We start from the raw sequence: 21,687 nt of genomic DNA, 5'->3' as shown, positions 1-21,687 counted from the left end.
CAATGGCACATTCCAGTCAGTGACAACAGACTTAAAATGCTAAGTATTTGGGTTTAAATTAATGGAATCCGTGCGATCGTGTTCTTCTAGTTTTGTAGCATTCATTATCCACATGCCCGTGCCTCACATACGCAGATAAGAAGGTACTCTTTCGCTTGATTCACTTATTTTTAACAGCAAATTGTCCTTCTCCTTAACTGCAATGAAAATGATCCAGGTTGGAATTTGGATAATCCTACTTTAATTTGATTTAATTGTCAATAGAATATGAGTCCACTTAATTTAATTGGTAGTTTTATTAGTGTATTTCTTTCCTGTTTAAGACCAAATGTTAAGACAATCCCTACGTATAACTGCAGCAATAGCAGAGATTTCTTTACAATTAAGCCCAGTACCAAGTTAATAATTAAGCATATAAGAGTAAATCAATTCATATAAAATGATAGGGATTACAAATAATGCTGATATTTTTCTTTTAAATTGGGACCCAAATCACAAGGGTGATTATTCTGTACATTTTTGTATTTATATTGCTAACCGTAAAATTATTATATTAAATGTGAATCAACAAATAATTTAAAACACTTGGCTTTATAGATATTAGCACTGCTCTTTGTAGGAGGTATTCCAATTACTGTCTACATTCACAGTTGTAACATGTTTAGAAATGAATAAATCCATTGCTGAAATGGCAGAGAAGTTTGGTCTGCAGCTACAAAGGTCATATGACCCACAGCAATAACATGCCTTCAAAACTCACACTAGGGACTGCATTCAAGTTTGAAAAATATCAAGAATGCCATTGTGCTGTTGAAGTTTAAAACATCTGGTTTGCTCACTCACACGTTCCATGCAGCGTAAACAGTGGACACATTATTTGGGTTCCACATAAATAGAATCTGTGTGAATCCGTGTTCTTCTACTTTTGTAGCATTAATTTTCCTCATACCAGGAATTCATTTCATTGAATTAAATATTAGAGTACTAAATATGATTGGTGTATTTTGTTTTATTACACAGGAAATAGTACTTTGTCAAACCAAATATTAACCGCATAAACATGTATTACACTTTGCCTGAAAGATATGTTTATTTCTATTTGAGTGAGGTGTTCCAATTACTTTCTTTATATTCAAAATAATAACAAATCTATTGCTGAAATGGCAGCCACTTTGTACTAAATATTAAAAGATGTAGGCTCCATCTATCATAGAAAATCACTTAATTGATTGAATAATAAACAGATCAGTTTGATCAACAGTCCCAAATAAACAATTGTCTTATCAACACATATTTAAATGAATAAAAGTTAATTAAGCAGCACATTTTAAACTCCATTGTCCAAAACGTCCTGCACCAAAGTATGGAGTTTAATCAGCTAGCTAGAATAACAATGTTGGAGCTATATATATATAGCTTTATATTATTTAATAGTTAAACATTTATTTTTGTACTATTATTATTTATAGTAAATGTATTCTTAGTTATTGTTGTTAAATTATATATATATATATATATTGGAGACAGGTGGTGGTGGGAGTAGAGCACTAGTTTTTTTACCAGGGTATTTCAAGCCAGAAGAAAGGAAAGCCGGAAAGGCTCAAGTAACGAAACATAGAAAACCTGTTCATTGTTCTATGTTAATGATATTGGATCATATAATACATGCACAAACGGAGATTCTTGTCTGGACCTGGATCATTGCCCTGCGTAAGATTTGCTAACTGGTGCCTCAGCAGCTGTGTTATTTTAAGTTAATTATGTATATATGATTTTGGCCACTACAAACAGGTTATACCTTTTTCTGCTAGGTATTTATCAGATGAAATTAGGTTAGTGCCCTGAGCTATGTGTAGCTGTGTAAGGAGTTTGGCCACAAGAAGAAAGTCTTGTGGGAGGAATAGGGGTCATTCACCTCAGTGCAGTTTCCATAGCAGAGGCCTGGTGGGACTCCCTGGGGCTGAGTGTTGATCACTGACTCTGGTGTCACCAACAGATGGCGCTTCTCTCTCGCAATCTGTATCGACTGATATCAAAAGAACCATGCTGTGTCAGCGGCCGGAAAGCCAAACAGTAAGTGTTCAAATGATGCATTATTGAAAGCAACAGGATGCAATATCACATCAACTCTCATAAGCCCCCCCTGGAGTCAACAGCATGCTCATGTCAAACAGATAGCGACGCCCCAGACACACTCTTCTCATCTACACCCCCATCATATCCCGACACAGAGTGGAGTCAAGTCAGACAGATACAGGCTTAACAGTACAGGAAGTTTAACAATATTCCTTTCGACATAAGACTTGAGACTTAAAACAATTGACAGCACAAAGTCCAACAGTCTAATAACAACCATAGCTATCTATCGTGTGCTCTGCGCCTGCGTAAGACTGAATAACTCTTCTTAACAGCAGGGGTGTAATCGTCTTTGAAAAAGGGAAACCGGAAAACGTAAAGTCACGGATACACCAGGCCGATTATTGGCGTCGGTGGGCGTCAGGCCGATGATGAGCGTCGACACGCCCTACTCAGATTGGTGTGCCCCGCCCCGTCGGGGCTTTTCGCCCGGGCCGAGTAAATCGCCAGAACGCCAACACCTCCTCATCACTCCACCGCTCCCATGTTTTTTTTTGTGTTGCCATAAGTTATTCTCTCTCCGTTGGTGTGCGGGGCTAATGTTAATAATACTAATGCAAGCAAATACAATGGCGGCTTAAAAAAACTTTTCAGAATTTTACGGGGCGTGGCACTGTACTCTTTTTGGTGTGAACCATGGTGTGAACGCAAGGGGTGCTAAAGGAACTAAACGGGAAAAGTACGGGGAAAAGTACTCCGGTGTGAACGCGCCTAATGTTTTGGTACAGGTACCCGTTCCTCACCTCATGCTGTAAATCCTGTTAGGTAACATTTTAACAAAAACATAGCTAACATGCTTTTATTTTGAAATCATCAACCAGAAGTCGAGTATTGCACACTGCCTAACTTCACTCTCGTGCAGCCTCGCAGCCTCCTTTCCATATGATTATTGGGAGTGACGCAGGGCAGACGGAAAAAACTAGGATTTGAGGTTAAAGAAGGACAGGAGTGATGCTGAGAGGGCTCTAGCTTATATTTCACAGGTTCAATACCGACTGCAAAGAGGGCATGAGAGTAACCTGTATGTAGCCTTCCCTCTGAGATAAAAAAGAAAGCTTCATCAGCTCATCCTTGGGGCGGATAAGGACATACTCCCAGGTAGGCTTCATCCTGCCTTGTTATGACTGTAACTACTGATTAGCCTACTACAGTGATCCGTGGCTTTATTAACACAATCCATTTGATATACGCTACATGTGCTAATGTTTTATTTTCATCAAGTCAGGCATACATGCATCTTTATTTATTCTTGAGGCTGTGTGATTGCTCTACCTTGGCTAATTCCTTAAGCTACACAGTCACGATTCCTTACTACGGTAATGTGATGTAAAAAATGTGCACCAACACACAACTTGTTTCTCTTTAGGTAACGTTGGTCCTCGTCGCTAGATGGAAAAGTAGCCTAGTCATTCCTTTTTTTATCACTGATCACTAAGTTGCAAGTCGCATCCAGTTGGGAGGATATTTGGTGACGTTTTCCCCGTTATTTTAGAAAGTCTCCATCATGAACTTCCTGCGTCGGCGACTCTCGGACAGCAATTTTATGTCCAACCTGCCTAATGGCTATATGACGGATCTCCAACGCCCCGACGCGCCGCAGGAAAACCCCGCAGTGTCGCCCGGGCCGACAGAGAGGCGCCAGTCCACCAGCCAGCCCGAGACCCAAACCACTCCCCAACCCCAGCCCCAGCAGCAGCCCCCCCAGACCCAACCCCAGACTGCAAGTGGAGGCTCGAGCTTCTTCTCATCCATATCCAATGCTGTCAAACAGACCACCGCTGCTGCGGCTGCGACCTTATCCGAGGCTGCGGACCGGGCAGGGGTCTCCAGCAGCGCAAAGGTCCTCCTGGTTATCGATGACCAGCAGACCGACTGGTAAGAGCAGTGCGCATAACCAGCGCGGTGCCCCGTCCAGACACACACACCTGTGTTAGACCTTGGGTTGCAGTGGCCTAACATCCAGAAGGTCATATATAGCGCTCTAAATAAAAAAATAAAAATGTAATCCATTATTATTATTATATGATTCAACCGGTGCTGTCAGCTTGATCACATGTTACAACCGCTGAAACACCTTGCATGTGTTTGGTAGTGGCACTGCAAAAGCGTAACCAACCGACAGTAGAGAAGCCATTTGTATTTGAACACCTATTGCTCATGTCGAAACAATCTTGCATTTTACAATAGACATGCTTAATGTAAGGCCAACACTCTTGGTATGGGCCAGTGTTACCATGATGATATGTTCAAGTAAAGTGGATGTATGTAAGAGCAAACTGTGCATGCATCAGGTTAGTCAAGCCTCCTCTCCGGTATTATGCATGCCTATTGGAGCTTTGTGCACCAAGCTTTGGTGATAAAACATTGCACTCTTGTCCCAGCATCACACCCTAGTGAGAATAAACGATGCAGATTATTACATCAAATCCCTTCTATCTCACAGTACAGAGGCTCTGCAGCTCTTTTACCTCGGTTACAATAGACATTATGTGGACATTTATAATTCATGAGAAAGTGAAGGGCCAGTATCCTTAAGTCCAATTCTTATATGCTATGCCCCGGGCATGTAAAATAACAACACTTATACTGCGTGATATGGCTTTACATTTTTGTTTATGTTGCATGGTGCCTGCAAAAGACTGTGAAACATCCTCACCTGATGCATTGCCACCAGCTACAGTAGGCCTAATGACAGAATGCAGCATACCACCACCAGCAGCTGTGAAAAAATTGCGTTTTGTTCCAGTGACTTCTGTAATGTTCTGCTCATACTGGAAGAAATGCCAGCTGTCGAGTACAGGAGTAATTGTTAAATCAAATTCATGTTTTGTGTCTGGATACAACAGGTGGATTCAAATTCTTATTTTTCATGCAGGGTGAAGGTCTTCAGAGGAAGAAAGGTTCATGGTGAATTTGACATCAAGGTTGAACAGGTACGTTTTACACATGTAAATATTTGCTTTGTTCTGTGTTTGACTACATCTTGTATATCTTACTAGGAGGACAGGGAGATTTCTAGATACAGTCCAGAATAGATTATTATAAATAAACAAGCCCCTATTTACTGAGCCTTGGGAACAAAGTGTGAACTTCAGTAGGAGGGATGTTACATTATTTTTCATAAGGAATAAATAGATTGTGTTTTTAAAAATAAATAACCACAACTTTTATGTCAAGACCTAGCAATTGGACTAATAGGTACATTTTTATCTGAAGATAAATGCATTGTCATTTTTATAGGACCCGTTAAAACCTTATCGTTTTTAGATCTTTTCCTTGCGAGTTCCTCTCTTACCTTTTTTGTTAATCTACCTCAAGCTGAGTCGACATTTCCATTATTTCCCTTGTTGGTTCTTAAAAGGAAGAATATACTTTTGATAACGCTTGCAATCCTATAATTGTTCCCTGTATAACCTGGCTTAGGTAGAGTAGGGGGTAATTCACTGCTGTTATTTCTATTTCACATTGTTTTGTATTGTGTTGAATAAACCTTCACATCGTCCTTTTAGGCAGAATTCTCTGAAATCAGCCTGGTGGTCAATTCCACAGGCGCCTACAGGGTGGACATTGATGCCATTAGGAATGGGCATAAGTTTACTAAGTAAGTACTCTGCTGAATAGTTTATACTCCCATGTGTGCTGCACATTTTGTATAAATCTATAACTATACCCTCAATTAAACTTCCTAATAACTGCCCAGTTTGTCTGGCAATGCAGTTTAATATTTTGCTAATGTCCTCTCTCCTAGATCCTTGAAGCCAGACTTTGTGCTGATCAGACAGCACGCCTTCAGCATGGACAAGAATGGGGACCACAGGAACATAGTTATTGGACTGCAGTATGCTGGACTTCCAAGTGTTAACTCCTTGCACTCTCTCTACAATTTCTGCGACAAGCCATGGGTGGTAAGTATCAATTCATTAATTTGCTAATGGAAACAATATTGCACATTAAAGGTGGGGTAAGTAATTTTGGAGAAACCAGCTCGAGTGCGCTAGAATTTGAAAATACACAGCCGTAAAAAATCTGCCACTTCCTTACAGAGCCCCTCCTCCAACACACAGGAACGCACACATGACCAATGAGGGCACGAGATAAGTTTGTGCACAGATGGAAGGCTGACAGGCAGGTAGGCCATCCAGTTACTTTAGCCGGGCCGGCTAAAATGATTGGTCGTGCTTTTTACAGGACTACAGCTTCCACAGATGAATTTTTTTAATGGATTTTTTTGTCAAAGCACTTCAGATATTCATTGTTATCGGGATGTTAAGAGCATTCCATGGAATATAACAAAAAGTGAATCTCGAGCTGGTTTCTCAAACTTACCAACCCCACCTTTAAGTTCAGCTGCATGACATATTAACACTTGGTTTACAAATGCTGCATGGTTAACACTTGTGTTCATTTTAGTTTGCCCAGATGTCTAGACTCCACAAGCAACTGGGCCAGGAAGAGTTCCCTCTGATAGAGCAGGTTTACTATCCAAACCACAAGGAAATGGTGAGCTTTTTGCCATCTGCTCTCCTTCTCTCTCTTCTCCCCCTTCCCACTTGTGCTGATGAGTTTATCTTAATGTTAAACCATTAAAGGGACACACGGTCACCCCTCTTCACGGGTCACATGTTGGGAAAGTAATTAACTTCCACGTCAATATTCTGTCTCATCTTGCAAACCGAGACCTATCTCATTTTCTTGAGTGTCTTGTTTTTTCTGTTTCGAATTGAGGCAGAGATTTTCCCTCTGCCAAGTCAGTGACAGCCCAGTAACACTGAGTCTGTTGCTGCAGAGCCATTATCTCCACCCCTGCAGTCACAGGCTGACAACACTGGACTGGCTTTCAAGTCATCAATATGAATCAGAATCTAATGCAGAAATAGAGGAGAGGTGCTGTGTGTCACTTCGGTTTGACGGAAATGCATAGAAAAACGTTTTTTAAATAATTAAAGATCTTTATGAAGGTACATAAGGAGAAATCTGAGAATGTGATGATGTTTTTTTGACAGATTACCTCCCCTTGCTTCCCTGTGGTGGTCAAGATGGGCCATGCTCACTCAGGAATGGGAAAGGTAGTACCAAAGGACTCACATGTTTTAATTCAATGTGAACACAAATGTCTTGGAGAAATGTATGCTAGTATATTTATATTTCTAGGTGAAAGTGGACAATCAATATGATTTTCAAGATATTGCCAGTGTTGTGGCACTGACCAAGACTTATGCCACATCTGAGCCCTTCATTGATGCAAAGTATGATGTCCGCATCCAGAAGATTGGCACCAATTACAGAGCCTACATGTGAGTTTCAGACTACTACCAAAGAGCTAAACACAGTGTTATATCTTTATAATAAATGTAATAATATATATATTAAAATTCAACAGGAGAACATCAATTTCTGGGAACTGGAAAACCAACACTGGCTCATCTATGCTCGAGCAGGTGGCCATGTCAGACAAGTAAGAGCTTAAAATCCAAAGGTTGTAATGCAAGTGAATCTTATATTTTGTCACTGTATACTAATATATACACTAATATTCAAACATTTTTACAGGTACAGATTGTGGGTGGACTCCTGCGCCGACATCTTTGGAGGATTGGATATCTGTGCTGTGGAGGCGCTGCATGGTAAAGATGGCAAGGACTACATCATAGAGGTAAAAGGCAGTGTAACGACACCAAAGGGAATATTTGTCTCTGATCATATGGGAAATCAATTGAATCCATCATATATGGATTTTTCTAGGTCGATGACTGCTCAATGCCACTGATTGGGGACCAGCAGGACGAGGATCGTGTTCAGATTGTCGAACTGGTGATTTCTAAGATGACCCAGGCTCTTCCACGCTCTTCAAGCTCTTCCACAGCCGGCCAGCCAGCACAGGTGCTCAAACACTTTGTTTATTTTATGTCAGGTCTGATGTGTATATACCAATAAGTGCATAGTCTTACTATCATTTGCATTCAGGTGCATTGATTGAGCTAAAATATATTTAAATTGTCTCCAGGATAGATGTCAGGCTTATTATTTAGGTACATATAGTTAAGTGTCATCAGCGTAGAAATACAAATGATTACCAAAAGTCTACATAAAAATGAATAGCAACGCGACAAGCACTGATCATTTCAAAACATTTCTTGCATCATATTTTTTATAGATATCCTGTTTTCGTACTTTTCTCAGTTGATTTACATGAACTCTCTGCCCTGTTGTCTTCTGTGTGTTTTGTAGAAAGCAGTGTCTCCTCAGCCTGTCTCCCAGCCCATAGTACCACAGACTCAACAGCGCCCCCCACCCCAGGGTAAGAACTTGATCCAAATGAAATAAAACCATGTTTTTCTTGTTTAGAAATAAACTCTTTGTACTTCCTAGTCCAGGAAGGGATATTAGGAACGCTTTTGAATATGATCACAGCCTTTTAATTTTCTTCTGTAGGCGGTCCACAGCAAAGTCCTCCATCTCAGCAGCGCCCCCAGCCTCAAGGCCAACCTCCTGCACCGGCACAGCAGCCCACCAGTGACCCCGGGGCCAAGGCTAACCAGGGACCTGCAGCCCAGCCCCGGCCCCCAGGTCAGGGGGCTCCGCAGCGAAGCCAGGGAGGTTCCCCTCAAGCTCAGAGGCAACAGTCCCTCCCCCAGAAACCTCCAGCCGGTCAGCAGCGGCCCGCCCACCCCCCCAGGCAGCAGTCACAGGGGAGTGCACAGCAGCAGAGGGCTCCTGGCCAGCAGGGCCGTCCTGGAGGAACCACCACTCAGCAGCCCCGACCTGCTGCCCAAGGCCAAGGGGGCCCAGGAGGGAGACCCCCGATGCAGCAGAAGCCTCAGCCCCCACAGAAGCCCAGTCAGGACAACCCGGCTATGGGCGGCTCTCCACAGCTAAAGTGAGTATCTGCGTAAGATACATCATTGTTTCCTCTCACTTCTCATAAAGTGAACCTTGCAGCTGATCCTTTCTTACTTTTGCCTGCATTGAGATATGCATGCCACATGGGAAATCCTTTCATTCTCTTTATTGACCAACAATCTTCTTGGATGTGCATGAGTTATTGATTGTTACATGTTCAGTCCTTCAGCAGCATTTTCACAAAACATAACATTTCAGATTGTCTCCAGAGATTGTGATACATTTAGCCAACAATGAGCTGCAGGCTTGGAGTTGTTCACATGAATGTATCACAAACATCACTATCCAATTGTGTGAAGGACACAGGTGAACAAATCCGCTAATTCCTACTTTTAAATGTAGTTTTGGCTTTGAAGCAAACATGGATAGAAGAAGGTTAACAACTCTTAATAAAGCGTAAAGCTCTGAATTATTCAAATTTGTATTTTGTTTCAGATTTTCGAAGATCTTTTATAAATCGTTCTATATTGACACTCGTCTTAAGTTGACATGCTGTTATATAGTATAAAGCAATATCTTCTGACACTGAAAAATCTAATTTGCCATTTTGATCTTACAAATTCTTGAAAAACAATTAACACATAGATTATTATTGTCATATAATGTAAATCCATTTGAACCAATCCGTTACACATGAGAATAAACAGTATAAACTGAACTCAAAAACAGACTTTACAACTACCCACAGCTTATACAACTCATTTAGATCTCAGCTACCAAATCTTAACACTTATATTTTGTATCTGTATTCGTTGAATGTATTCAGAGACTTTTCGCTGCACAGTAATCTGTATCATTGCTCCTACCTTCCCAGGCTGATGGCTTTCATGGACAAATGACTTATACTGAATACAGAATGAACATAGGGAAGGAACTGAATGCGCTTTTATCTTCTTTCCCGAGGTTTTTTCACTGCTTCATCTCTCTCTGTTTTGCCTTGCTCCAGTCGGTTCATTCCATGGGTTGCTGCATGACTTTAATAGCCTCTTCCTCTCCTCTATTGCCATTTCCTCTCTTTATAGCAAGTCCCAGTCTCTTACCAATACCTTCAACATTCCAGAAATCCCAGTGCCACGAGCCAACCTTAGCCAGGACGAAGTGAAGGCTGAAACCATACGCAATCTACGCAAATCTTTTGCCAGTCTCTTCTCAGACTGAGATGGCAAAGCCCCCCCTTCCTCTCCTCCTACTGACAGAAAGATGGACAGGAAAACTTAAGGACAAATTCCCCCCAACGAACAAGGACCAACAGGATGCCGTCTCCAATTCATGTGCATTAACCCTGATATGAAAATGTACACACTGCCTAAACAGTTACCACCTTTGAAAATGAACAAAAAGTAGAATACACAGTAATTGTAGGCACTGATATCTGAAACATTCCTTGCCTTGCCTCAAGCTTAAGTAAGTCATCTACTTTTTGTGTCACACAAACGATACACAAAAAAAAAAGCCTGTATATGCATGAACAGACAAAATAAGAAACAAAACAACAGAGTACTTCTCCCACTTGTTTGTTGGTGCCGTAAAGTCATTGTGATCTACATGTTTAAAGTTTGGCTGATTAGCCGACCAACCAATTGAATTAAGGGACTGTATGAAAATGATTGGGGGCGGGAGGTGTGCTGAATCTAATATTCTTTTTATAAAGAAGCAATTTTCAATATCAAAAAGTAATATATTTATGTCAAGAATAACAAATTATAAAAAATATAGCGGCTCTCTATTATTTTAATTGAGCTTGCAAATAAACTATTGTTACATACTGTGCATATCACAAAATGCACTTCCATGGCACACAAGAAAACCATCATTATGATTTACTATTTTATCTATTTTTATACAACTCATTGCACAAACCAAAATATGATACAAAATAAAAAGATAGGGTTAGATATTAAAAAAAGACCCCTCCCTTTTAAAAATACAAAAGTTACAATATTCCTTCCCCTTAACTTTCCCTTTCCACCTCTTATCCTTTTTGTACAGTCCCTAACTCGGCACAGCTGCACACATAGGATGTCCAGTGTTAGCTAATGCTAGATCTGTTTGTCTTAGCTGCATGTCAATAGGAGGCAATGGTCGCATTTTCCAACCGCTTGGTGCTTGTAACTGTGTCGTAACATGTAGTTGAATTAGTTTGTAAAAAGTAACCTAGTAGGTGTTGTGAGTATGTTGTTGCTGCCACTTTTTCCCCGTTTTCAGCTCCTTGAAAAGCATGCCTTACAAAGACAAGAACGTCAGATCAGATGCAGTTGCTTCAGGGATGTCCATTGAATGTGATGCTTGTTTGTGGGTGAGGGTCTTCCATTACAGTTGTATTGTGGCTGTTAGCTAATATTGAAAGGAAAGCATGCATTTCAATGAGGTAGAATTTCTTTCTATTATTTTAGATGCATTTGCACACAGAGTATAATGCAAAATGATACTTGAATACATTGACAATGACTGATGTATGGAGTCTATATTTTTCAGGTTTATTCATCTGCCACTTGACAAAGTAACAACTTGGTGGTCCCACCCCAGGGGGTTGCTGTGCAGTAAAGTAGGACACAAATATGCAGGGTTTACAACTGTTCAGGTACAGTTAGTGTATTGAAAAGTCTTAGTGAGTATTTATAGACTGTTTAATTTCCTATTCCCTTAATAAGCAATGTAATGGAACTTCTGACTGTAGATCAGCTATGAATTTAGTGGATGTACAGATAGTGAGTGGATGATGTCAGGTTTCATTTAGCAGCTAGTCAATGCAATGATGTTTGCACTTAAGTAACTCCAAACCTGAGTATGCATCATGCAGTGCAACAGACTTTCTGCTTCAAAATACACCTTGCGATTTCAGTCTGTGAGAAGAGTTTATACAATAAAGAAATCATGTCAAAGTATAGGGGTGTCACGTCTGGGTGGGCCCCCTGCAGTAGAATAAGTACTTCCTGCAAGCCCTCTCTCACTCTGACTTCTGAAAAAGGATTCTGTTTCCAGGCACTACACATGTCTTCCAGAAGGAGTGTTTTTTGCATTTGAATGTCGACGTAGTATGGCAATATCATGCTTTTTAGAGAAGACCCAATAGCCAAAAAGAAAGTCCTGGTTCCCATGTAGATTCTCCATGCTGCCGGTGTTTCGTGTAGCCACAGTGACCCCTTGTGCTCAATGGTGCATATATGTATGAATGTCGTTCTGTAACTGGTCAAGCCAAATAGTTGTGTTGTACAGAGCCCTGAGTGACGCAGATTGTCTCCTCTACCCCCTGCTGCTATTTGTGCTGGTTGATATATGTGTTCTTTGTGTTTTTTTCTATCTGGGGACTGTCTTGAGCTTGTAAGTTTATGCAGTAGTGATTCAGGGCTCCATTTTTAAACTCTACAGTGACTCAGTGTCAGTACATGACATGTCGGATTTATTGTGGCACAGCCTTATGCCAAGAAAATCAGTAATAGCAGCTTTGTGTGATTGTTACACTGAGTATGTAATTTATGAAAACGAGCCTTCACAATCAGCATGGATGGTTAACTTTGAAAAATGTCATACTGGCACTCAGAGGCCTGTTGGCCATATAAAGTCATACCATTTGCTGTTTCGTTTCCTGAGACATACAGGATGAGCTCTGACAGCAATGCAAAGAAGTCATTTTATTTATTTATTTGATCATATTCCTTTTAAAGTTTACAATGTTTATGGTGGATGTATCTGACTGTGAATGTACATTCTTTTCATTCTTTTTACTGCTAGTTTTATTGTTTTCTAAATGCATTGTATAATCATTGTGAAAAGATAAAACCCTTAAAAATATGAGTGGAAGTCGTGCCTGCCGGATTTCAAATTGTACATCATCAATGTAAGTGCAAGAATAAAAAATCTGAGTTTTTTTGTGATTTTAAAAATCAGATACTGCAAAATGTAAATCATGGTGGAATATTGAATTAAATGTTACAAAAAATTGATGTTATATGCAATGTAGCTATATTATGTGAAAATGAATATGTTATTAAAACACACATGTCTAATAAAGTCTATGAACAACAATCACCGTTTTGTTTGTTTTCTGAATAGTAACACTGGGTTCAAGTTAACTTAAAGAGGCCCTTTTATGCTTTTTAGGGTTTCCCTGTAGTGTGTTATATAGGTTTTGGTGCAAGTAAATCGTCTGCAAAGGCTAAAATCCCAAAGTTCTCTCCAAAGTAATTCCCAAGTGATTCTACACACACAGTCATGCCAAAGCTCAAGGCTTAAAGTGCCATGCCTGGGTGAAGTGCATAACATTGTTGTAACTTTATGTGCATTAGCTGTATTTCTGTATCGTTTTGTTCTCCTCGTATTAAATACATTGTGTTGTTTTAATACATATGAAAAGTCTTTACCTGACATCACATCAGGAAAAGGATTTTAAAAATGTAACTGGCCTCAGAGTGTGCCCTGCTAACCGTCACACAACCAACTTATTTAACCCTTGTGTGGTGTTCGGGTCAAATTGACCCGATTTCTATTTTCAATTAATAAAAAAAAATATAAGGATATTTTTGTTCAACCTGAAACTCAATGGCCGGGGCTTATTTATTGTGAAGGACATGTGGAATTTTTTTTTTTTTCCACTTAATGGAAAATGCCCACCCGCATTTATGTCCTTCATAAGAGGTTCGGGTCAATCTGACCCGGATACAATACCATGACAGACAGACAGAGAAAAACACACAGAAACACACAAACTAAAGACACACACAATTGTATGCATAGAGAAGCTGTTTGATCCTGTTTTCCCTTGATCTTTACCCTTTGCAGTGTGTACACAAAACTATCCTAGAACATTATAAACATTTTAGATCTTCCAGAAATGTATAAACATTTTACATTTTCTCGCACTGTCCCCCTCGCACCTGCACGCCGGAGGAGGGACTAAACAGAGACATACAGTAACCTCACATTACAGTGTAGTGTAGAACTACAATTATCTACCAACAAAATGGCCAAAATATATTCTGCTCAGAGAGCCTTGGAGCTAATAATGGATGAGAGTGAATGGAATGCATTAGAAGAACCAGAATTTGACAGCAAATTGGAAGATGAACTTGACTCAGAGCCAGCCGCAAGAAGACCCACAGTCAGCTTCTGGAAGACCCCCACAGCCAGCTGTGAGGTCTGTGGACCCTCAAAGGACTCCAAGACACAGACTACATGCAGCAACTGCAACAACTACATCTGTGCTATACACACAAAGAAGTTCTGTACATCATGTGTTTCCTAAACAGACTTGCCCATTGACTCACATGATGTTCTGCAGCGTCACTTCATCAATATATTTTTTGGATATACTGTATTTTATGAATAGTGACTGTTAATTGTTTTTATTTGCTTTGTGTTTATATCTGTTCTACATCATTTATATGGATGTTTCATTCTCTCTATATTTCCCAGTAAAATACCTTTGGATGTGTGGTTCTTGTGTTCCAATTGCTGTTAAATTGCTTTATTTCCTTCAGGGCTTTGATTATTATATGACAGATTAAAACTAATAAACATTAATGAAAAAATGTTTCATTTACATTTGTCCTAGAAAAGCATGAGCATAATGTAAACCTAGTTTTTATTACAGTGTATTTTTTTTTAACATAAATTACATTTTTATCACAAAAAACGATAGACACTTCCATTGTTAAATTTGATCTAGCAAAGAGTATTTTCAAAAACTAATCATATATTTCATTTATATTGTTCGGGAATGAGTTAAAGACAATATATATAAGGAATTGTGCATGTTGAATTTAGTTCTGTATTTTTATTAAACCCTGAAATATGTCCCGGGTCAATTTGACCCGAACATTACCAAAGGGTGCGAAATGTGAACATAACACAAGGGTTAACACATTATGACAACTGACAAAAGACCCTGAATAAACTAGGAAACAACCATTGTGGTATAATGTTAGCATCATTTATCTTAAAAACTACTTGTGCAATATTGTCATCTGAAAAAGAAAACAAGATTATTGATATTATTTGTATATTTACAGTTCATTTATACAGCCCAGTATCATTGGTGACATCCTCTGTCTTTAGAAGGACATTTTAAAAGCACAGAAAACCATCCTACAAAGTGACAAGTGTGAACAATTTGACACAATTATGTGGTATATGTAACACTGACTGTTTTGTTATTGGAATTTCCCTTTATGAAAATGAAATGAAATGCACGTTTCAGACGGTTAACGGAGCACGCTTTTCTCAGCTGAACAGTGTTTGAACAATAGTTTTAGTGGCAGTGATTCTAATGTGACCACAAGGTGGTGTTTGCCAGCAGTCTCACCACAATAGCCCTGAATCATGCACAAGATTATGTAATACATTTTACCCTGATGTAATGTCTGTATCTGCCTGATCACATAGCATTACTGCTTTCATTTGCTTTGTCTGAAGAAACGGATGCATCAAATAAAAACATGTGTGCTACAGTTTTTATCTTATACTAAATAAATGACATGTCACTGACTATGTATGGAAGAGTTTGATTGGAAGTTTGCTGTGTTATGATTTGTAATGAGGTCTCATTTACATTGAGTCTGAGAGATTTAGTTGATAATCACATTGAAAACATAATAAAAATACAAATACCAATGTGAGCATAATCCTATTAAACAAAAACTAATCTGGCACATTTTAACAAATAGCTCTCTGAAGCCTTCTCATCATAGCATATCATTTTTTTAGAATAATGACCTAATTTGAGGAAAAAACACATTATGTTCCAATGTCTTTTGGACTTTTATTATGACTGTACATCTGAATGCAGCAGCTGCAGCTTAGAGGGGACAATGATATCAATTCAAAAATAATGACTGTGTTTTATTGTACGAATCAATGACTGCATCTACAGCTGAAACAAATTCATTAAAATTGAGATATTTTGCTTTCACCTCGTCAAACTTTAAATGATTTGCCCTTTTTACACTTTTGGGATGGTTGGGTTTAGGCAGTGAGGGAGAAAGCTCAATTTTAATCGCCACATGGATCAATTTATTTTTCCCTTGAAAGTTTTCATCGCAGTGTGGAGTGCAAAATCCAATTTGCAGGCCAGTACGTTATATAGCGGCTCCCGCACGAAAGGTCAGTGTGCTCTGCTCTTCCTATCTAGCTGCCCAGTGGGCCATACCTTCTGCTCTCACAAATCTATGTTTGGTTAACAGTTAGGATGCTCGATTAAAGACATAAATTCATATTGAACTTGTTCTGGAAAGTGATTACATTCAACTTTTTGGACACTTTAAAAGTGAAAATCAGCAACATTCACAAATACCTCTTCATATATTGATCCTTCAAAGCAGTGACTATGGTATCTAAATTAGAGGACAGCATGCTGTTATCGGACTGAGTTTACGCAATTCTGCAAAAGAATCCATCCATTCACAAGAGAACTACAGAAATAGTGATTTCATCCCACTGCAGTCACTCCTGAGGTGTTGTGCAATCATTCTAATACAACTCCTATGACTTTGCAGGTAACAAACAAAGTATTCAAGGGTACTGCCAGCAGTAATCTTGTTCTGTTACGGGAGAGGCACTCACCATTTCTTCTCTGAGCAAGGATATTTCCAGAGCTGACCCATTTAAACAGCCAGGAAAAAGCTGCGAGCACAGGTGCATCTGGATGGCTGCAACTGCCAACCTTAAAACCTAATTACATACATTAGGTGTCAAAACTGATCTTTACATGTAATGTGATGGGTGTGTGTGGAGACTATTCAGGGTCTGAATGGGGAAGATTCCAGACAACGAGGTCACATTTGTTTGTATTCATTTCAAATACTTGAACAGAGTTCTCGATCATTCTTTTATGAAGGAAGAAGAAATGTGTAAGGCCACAATTTGTTGTTTAATTCCGAAATTAGATCGCATTCTTTGTGTGTGAAACAGTGACTGCTACAGCTATTATACATGGCCTACAACTTCGGACAATTAGTGCAACTCAGTACTGCTTTGCATTGTACTGTTGTGGGATGGGGACCGAGAGATATCCATATTTATCTAACTGAGGAACAAAAGATTTGTTGTCTGCCCAGTCTTGAATAGCAGGGCCTTAATGACAGCCCTGTCTTATAAAACCTACTGCTGACCCCATACACAGTTTGAAAATCTGATGAAACACACGAATGTAATGTAGCTGCATTCTGTTTCCTTGTTGTGTTACATAACAATATCCTAGTGACAATGCACAACCACAAATAATTCACACTATCAGGATGCCTCGGAAAGAAACTGCACCCGGTGAGAGGCCACTTCGTTCCAAATGGGTTCCCCTCCAATAAAGTCGCACACATGACCAAGTGATTCCTGATGCCAAAATAGCAGATGATGAAGGATGAAAGAGGAGTGTGTAGTAAAAATGTAATTAAGACTCACCATGGGGATGTCTTACTGTGACTCCAGAGACCAGGACAGAGGAGTTTGTGTTTGCTCAGTGCAGCTGTGAATAATATCTACACTATTCTTACTTTGACCTACATGTACTAACAGGAGGATCTAAGAATATGCCCACATGATTCCTTCTTCTCGTCATTTGTTCACCGTGAGGCCGCCAGAGGGGGTCTCCTTATGGTACACCTTATGTTATCTTTGAATTGTCAACCTCTGCTGGAGATAATCTTGGACAGAAGAGACAACGACACTCCATGTTTCTATTACATGTGTAGTTACGAAGCTACACTGCTCAATCCCTCCTGCGATGCATTTGCAGATTGTCGAAGCAATTTTCACCTCCCTATGTCTCATCCTCGTGACGTAGATTTTTTATGGTCTCCATGGAAGACTCCCATCAGTGCTTTACTTCACTCCCTTTGAAATCAATTCAATCTCTTTTGCTCCTACTCAGTGTGGGTTACCATGGATACCGCTCCCAAATGGTTTGGCTTGTAGATGAATTTGTTTATGAGTGTTACTTGGAGGGGATAGGAATGTTCTTTTTTTGTGCAGCCAAAGTAAACAAAATGTGCTAATTAAGCCTGGGAAAACGACATTGTATTGGTTATTCTATTCCATTTTTTTCTATTCTTTAGAGATGAGATGAGATAGACCTCCAGGTGTTCAAATGTAGGTGTTGTATCAGCAACAGAGTACGATTGAAAAACAGGACAGTACTGATAAGAGTTCACACAAGGATAATAAAATAAAAAATAAGATTTGACATGTAAGTAACGGTTTGAAAAACACACAATAACAAGGTAAAAAACTGATCACTTGAGTTAGGATTGTTTAATATATGTACATTTATGTGTGCAGATGCGAGTGCAGGTGAAAGTTACATTCAAACAGTGCAAATAATATATATCTTTTGTCGGTGTTTCCCCCCCAGCACACCACGGCAAAGGAGAGTACACAGATTGGTAGAACATCTGCAGCAGCGGGTGCAGTGTCAAAAGTGCATTTTAATATGCATTTTTATGTTTTGATTTTGTAATTTTAATGATAAACTATGGGTGTATCATTTGTTATTATTATTTATTTATTAGTACTCAGATCTTGTACTTAAGTAAACGTATAACCACCAGAGTGTAGGAATACTCTGTTATGATTAAAAGTCCTGCTGTCCATTCTCAAAACAGAGAGGTTAAAGGTTTCTCAAATGTTCTTGAAATGTGCCACTGTTACAACATGCAGTGTTAGCTACATGAGGATACTAGTAAGAGTGACTGTAGACACTAAAGTGCATTCAGGAAAAGCCTAAAATCTTTTGAAAATAATCTACTCTGATCCACCAGGAATCCAAGCTACGCCAATGTGGATTCTTCGGTTCTCTGTTGAGCCAAAATATCCAAATACTTAACGTGGCCGCATCTAATCCTCACAGAAGCACTTGGTCTAAATGGCAAGCGTTCTATATGGGCCACCACAACTGTAAATCATGTCTGGGGAAAAAAAGTTGGCTGGAGCAGATTGAGTGGTTTAATTTGTTGAAGACTTAACCAGGGTTCATTTGGAATTAAGGGAAGACTAGTGCATCTCCCACTGAGTGTTTAGATTCACAGCTGCTGCATTTGACTCCCTTCTGAGTCCACCGAATCAGTGTATACGTATTTTATAAAAGGCAATGAAAGGTCCTGTAATATCTGAGGGAACCACCCACATTCAGACATGTGTCTATCTAAGAGGTCTAATTCTGGCCGTTTGAAATATTTACCACTCCAGCGACAGTGGATAACATCCCCAGCTTCCATGGAGATTCCTTGTGAAAGAGTCTAGTTGAAATGCATTTGCCTTAAAGTGGCTTTCTAATTCATTTTCCTTGTTTCCTCCGACATATCATTACACTCCAAAATAACCGATTCTGAGAGGTACTTTGTATTACCCTGCCACATTGGCTATTTTGGGATGGATTTTGTAAGCAAATGGGCCTTGCTGTGCGCATCCCCGCATCTCTTATGTAATTCCCTCCAATGGGAACAGAGAAATCAGAAGGAAAAGTTTGTAGAGAGTCACTTAATCTTACATAGAGTTAATTGGAGACAGCTGGAGAACTGACAGTTATTTACTGTGCCAGCATGAAAGCGAAACAGTGCAAGAACAAAGCAGAACGTCCAGATTCTTCCTTATGGCTCATTATTGCAGATATGTCAAAGCAGCGTGAAGGCTTGTTTCAGCAATCGAGGCGTAAAGCGAAGCAGTGTTCTGCCTTAATGTTGTTACTTTGTGAAAGCATAAATCTGATTGATCCCTGTCAAAGCGGCCTCTAATCTACAGGGAGCCATTGATTTCCTCTCCACAGAGCCTACAAGGTGCCCGAGACACCTGCTGGCAGCCAGCTGACAGACACTTATGCCTGCAAACCAACAGCTGACACAAACTGATGCCAAACCAATGCACTGTGTTGGAGAGGGTGAGTCACACATGCTCAGATAGATCCCACTCTCAGGGATGCTGGATGCTTTACAATGTGAGATTCACTGTACTGTCATTCTGAATCATATCTCATACACGTGGTATGTCACAGATGGAGGCTCGGTTAGCTGTGGTGTTTTGTAACATAAAAAGATGGATCTGCTGTGTGTACGCAGTGGAAAGCTGTCTGTCCTGTTACAAAATGAGCTCTGTCAAAGCTAAATATCATTGCGATCTTCAGCCCGATCAGCATAGTTTGTCTGTAGTGATTTCTATCTGCCTTGAGAGTGCTTCAGTAAGCAGTTTTCCAGCGGCAGTCACATGCTCCCGGCTGGGGCTCACAGCCAGCTGGCCCTATCATCAATTCAGACAATGCAGAAGCCTGTTGTGGGGTGAGACTTTTGGGCAGATGTGTGCGACACAGAGCAGGAGAGGAGAAGCATAATGTAACTGAATTTTAATCTTGCAAGATTGCAAACAACAAAGACAATGTGTTGTTCAAAAACATGTTGTATTAAAGAATTTTACCATGAATTACAAGAAGGTACTTTAAGGTGTCAGTTTGAGCTACACGTTTTAGGATTTTTTCATTTCATTTCAAACCTTTATTTACCCAGGTGTATCCCATTGAGATCATTGATCTCTTTTTCAAGGGAGACCTGCTCAAGTAGGTTCCACATGAAACATAAAAACATAAACAGAACAACAAAAAGGACATCTTACAGCATCGTTACAGGGATTATAATTTACAATAACTATCCACATGAGCAGGTACCAACAGCTTCCGATTTTGTAGCATCCAACCGAGCTTTAAAAACATTTAGTGGCACCAGATTGCTCAGTTTCCATTTCAATTGCAGACTATTCCAAGACAGAGGAGCTGCGCATCTAAAAGCTATCTTCCCTAAGACAGTCCTAGCAGTTGGCACATTTAATAAAACTACAGCATGGGATCTCAGGCAGTAGCCACTTACAATTCGCCGTGAGATCAGGGAGCAGATGTAGGATGGAAGTTTCCCTAACATAGCTTTATATATAAAAATGTACCAGTGACTGAGACAAACCAGCCCTTGCATTCAGGGTACAGTGATGGGTTAATGCTTTACAGTTTGTCACAAATCTCAGTGCGCTGTGATACGCAGCATCTAACTTGATCAGGCAATTGGCAGGTGCATTCATATAAATCAGATAACCATAGTCCAGCACAGGTAAAAAGGTCACAGTGACTAGCCTTTTCCCGGCTTCAAGCGAGAAACAGGACTTGTTCCTGGAGAAGAAACCTAGCCTAACCCTCAGTATTTTAAGCAGGTTATTGACATGACGTTTAAAGGTGAGACAATCATCAAGCCAGATACCAAGGTATTTGTAACAGGTAACCACTTCAAGTTTTATTCCTTGCGTAGTTACAATATCGACAACAGGCTCTGGTGTGTTTTTAGCTTTTGAAAAGAGCATTACCTTGGTTTTATCAACATTTAAAAGAAGCTTTAGTTCAGAGAGCTGAGTCTGAATAATGTTAAAAACTGCTTGCAATTCAACAACAGCCTCCTTAATGGAGGGACCTGCACAATACATCACGGTAACGTCTGCATATAAATGTAAGGTTGCTCCATCGACATTTTCACCTAAACTATTGATGTAGATGGAGAATAATAGTGGACCTAAAACAGAACCTTGAGGAACACCATTAGTAATGTTTAACCACTCAGAAGACAGCCCATCAAAATGAACACATTGGGACCTTTCAGAGAGGTAGTTCACAAACCACCCTACTGCATGGCTGGATAT

At 39.8% G+C, this 21,687-nt stretch overlaps 1 protein-coding gene across 3 annotated transcripts; it reads left to right on the top strand.

Annotated features, from left to right (window-relative positions):
- The first annotated feature begins 2,998 nt into the window (after positions 1-2,998).
- On the top strand, positions 2,999-13,065 carry syn1 (synapsin I). 3 transcript variants are annotated; one of them, XM_079690513.1, is made up of 14 exons: positions 2,999-3,234; positions 3,629-4,011; positions 5,012-5,069; positions 5,646-5,737; positions 5,885-6,041; positions 6,547-6,636; positions 7,140-7,202; positions 7,288-7,430; positions 7,517-7,591; positions 7,687-7,789; positions 7,879-8,016; positions 8,365-8,434; positions 8,569-9,013; positions 10,059-13,065. In XM_079690513.1, exons 2-14 carry the CDS (start codon positions 3,641-3,643, stop codon positions 10,192-10,194), a joined length of 1,941 nt encoding a protein of 646 aa, XP_079546639.1. In that variant the 5' UTR covers positions 2,999-3,234; positions 3,629-3,640; the 3' UTR covers positions 10,195-13,065. The 3 variants fall into 3 exon arrangements, with proteins under 3 accessions (XP_079546639.1, XP_079546640.1, XP_079546638.1); XM_079690514.1 differs by having other exon boundaries at positions 3,503-4,011; positions 10,097-13,065; XM_079690512.1 differs by having other exon boundaries at positions 3,503-4,011.
- The last annotated feature ends 8,622 nt before the right edge of the window (positions 13,066-21,687 follow it).

The sequence above is a fragment of the Notothenia rossii genome (genome assembly GCF_949606895.1).
Source record: "Notothenia rossii genome assembly, chromosome: 6".
In the NCBI taxonomy this organism is placed as follows: Eukaryota; Metazoa; Chordata; class Actinopteri; order Perciformes; family Nototheniidae; genus Notothenia; species Notothenia rossii.
The sequence above is the reverse complement of the archived record's forward strand: the minus strand, read 5'-3'. Positions and strand labels throughout refer to the sequence as shown.